The sequence below is a fragment of the Dendroctonus ponderosae genome, unplaced genomic scaffold (genome assembly GCF_020466585.1).
Source record: "Dendroctonus ponderosae isolate FM_Combo_2020 unplaced genomic scaffold, Dpon_F_20191213v2 Dpon_F_20191213_2, whole genome shotgun sequence".
Lineage (NCBI taxonomy): Eukaryota > Metazoa > Arthropoda > Insecta > Coleoptera > Curculionidae > Dendroctonus > Dendroctonus ponderosae.
This window is the reverse complement of record NW_026018165.1, coordinates 16,696,731-16,699,164: the sequence shown is the minus strand read 5'-3', so window position 1 is coordinate 16,699,164 and position 2,434 is coordinate 16,696,731. Positions and strand designations below refer to the sequence as shown.

At 35.8% G+C, this 2,434-nt stretch overlaps 1 protein-coding gene across 3 annotated transcripts in view; it reads right to left on the bottom strand.

The window, feature by feature from the left end:
* Window positions 1–223: 223 nt before the first annotated feature.
* Window positions 224–2,434, bottom strand: part of LOC125503411 — a 12,195-nt gene continuing 9,984 nt past the window's right edge. Inside the window, exon 3 of one of the 3 annotated variants that reach the window (XM_048663708.1) lies at window positions 224–685. In XM_048663708.1, the coding sequence (XP_048519665.1) occupies window positions 404–685 (282 nt within the window). In that variant the 3' untranslated portion in view covers window positions 224–403. The remainder of the gene's footprint in view (window positions 686–2,434) is intronic. The other 2 variants (XM_048663709.1, XR_007280831.1) reach the window with 2 other exon arrangements.

The following is a 2,434-nucleotide window of genomic DNA, read 5'->3' as shown; positions in this document are numbered from 1 at the left end:
CGGAGCAGGTCAGGCGAATTTTAGTTTTTCGATGGAGCAATCAAGTAGCTTCCTATCGGTCCTAGTTTTTTGCAAGACTAATTTTTAAAATGCGCAAGCTAAACTCGCTCTGTAACGACGCTTAAAACTGCGACGCTGACGAATGATTATTTTATTAATTGCACCAAAACAGGTGGTTACAATATTTAAATTATATTTTGTTTATTAACCGCAAGCTTAACCGATCGACGCGCAAATGTAGTATACGCTATTCTAATTTATGATAATCATCGTTACGTTTCATTGCCTAGATGTGAGACTCAATGCCAACTAGTTGGGTTCTTGAATCATTTTTTTATCTCCATGTTCAGTTTTTCACTTTGAACTTGATTGATTATATTTCCTGTTCTAACACAATTTCACATCAAGAAGTTTTTGGCCTTAGCATTAAGAGAATTCTTACCAAGTCGATGGTTACAATCAGGTCCGGTTGATGATGTTTCCCCTTCTTGGTTTTCTTCGTTTTCTTTAGTCCTGCATCCACTTTAGCAGGTGCTTGTCTGATGGGTTGGCCCTTCTGTTGCACATTGAGCTGCTTCTGTGAAGACTTACAAGGGGTTTTTGGCCCCCCTTTGGCCCCATGGGTCGGTGTTCTTGGACGTGGTTGCGTCACATGAGCATTACCATCTGCCGGCTTGTTTCTGGCCTGCAAAAAACAACCGAAACGTGAACAAATCATGCATCTAATCAGTTTGAATGAACTGAATTCGCATGCTTGATGAATCAATCAAATCGGTCAACAGAAATGAGTGTTTGGAAGCGTAAAGTCGCCTGCACCATTTTCTCGATTTTCTCTTAACAAACGCCTGGTATTTAATAAGTTGCATCGTTGCACTGAAATTTAACGCAATCTGCAAAACTGATCGACCTGGTTTACTTCAAGAATGAAGTTTAAGGTCTTTTTGTGGAGCGCCTGTTTTGAAGCTAAAAATATGTTGGCGCCTCGAACTGCAAAATTCGGCTAAAACGGGGGATTTTGGAATTTAGGCCATTTCAATGGCATTTCCCAATATATTAATACCGATGCAAACTTCTGTTCTGCTTTAATAAATCTGCAGTTTATTGGGCACTTAGGTGAACGCAGAAAAAAACTGCCTGAGGCATTCTAAAAGGGGCTCAGTTTCCTGGAAATAAGAGCATTTAATAAAATTCTAAAAGTTGCGAAATACCACCATTTAATTAATCTGGCAATAAAACACATCTTTCATATTTTTTTTAAACTTGTTAATAGATCACTTAAATAATATCCGTGAGATGGTGACTGAAATGAGCCGATTGAAGCCCACACGAACGACGCTAAAAGCAATAAAACGACTCCTCGTCTTCCAACCGAAATAGATCGTATTACCGAAATGTGGGACTTCAAAAAGTGAAACAAAGAAAAACCTCAATCACCAAACACCGAAATCCAAATATACAAAATTTTTCGGTTATTTCGTCACAACAATTCAGATCTCTCTAACCGATTGCGAATCGTATTCAGCTAAATTTAAATAGCGGGCGTGAAAAAATGTTGATGTGAATATATATTTTTGTATGCAACACTCTTGTTCAGTCTCAAGTTCTTCCCGCACTCTGGAACCATCGGTTTATCCATAAACTTTAACGGACTCAATCCATCAAAAAATGGTTTGTGTTTTTTGTGATTTTGTGCTGGTTTTGTGAGTTTTATTATAGAATATTTCTGTTTTGTTTTAAGCAAAATTTTAATCGTTTTAGTGCACTTAGTATGTAATATAAAATTATTTAATTTGAGGTTTTATATCCGCAGTTGGCATAGATATTCTCTTTGCTTAGAAAACAGTAGATAGCCTCTTAAATCACTAACACTCATCTTTTTAATTCTTTTACTTACGACTGACTGCATGCTGCAAATGGAAATTTTCTCTTAAACTGTGTGTGCAATAGCAGCGAAGAAAATAAAATTTCTATCTAAAAAAGGGCCCGAAAGAACTTTATGTAAGATTTACAAATAAAATCTTACGTAGGTACATATAAGATTTATTTTGGTAAAACTTTGACTTCTGCACTGTTATATACATTAAATTTGATATTTTATTAATTTTAAATTGTCTCCTTTACAGGCTATTTGTGTTATCGGCTAAATTTGTCCATTTCCCGATATCCTTAAATATTCTCAGGTATGTTCTTCATTCTCAAGTATATCCACGAGAATAAATTGAAGAGGGAAAAATTTAGTACTCAAAAATAACCAGCTGGTTTGATTTCAAAAATACCCAATAAACGAAGCAAAATCGCCCTTATTATTTTTTTTCTCAGCAGCTTTAGCTATCGCAAACCCTTCCAGTGCTATGGACTTTAGAGCTGCTGTTTTAATTGCTAACGATTGTTTAAAAACCTCTGAATATTTTCCCGATTTTTTGCTTAAAGTTAG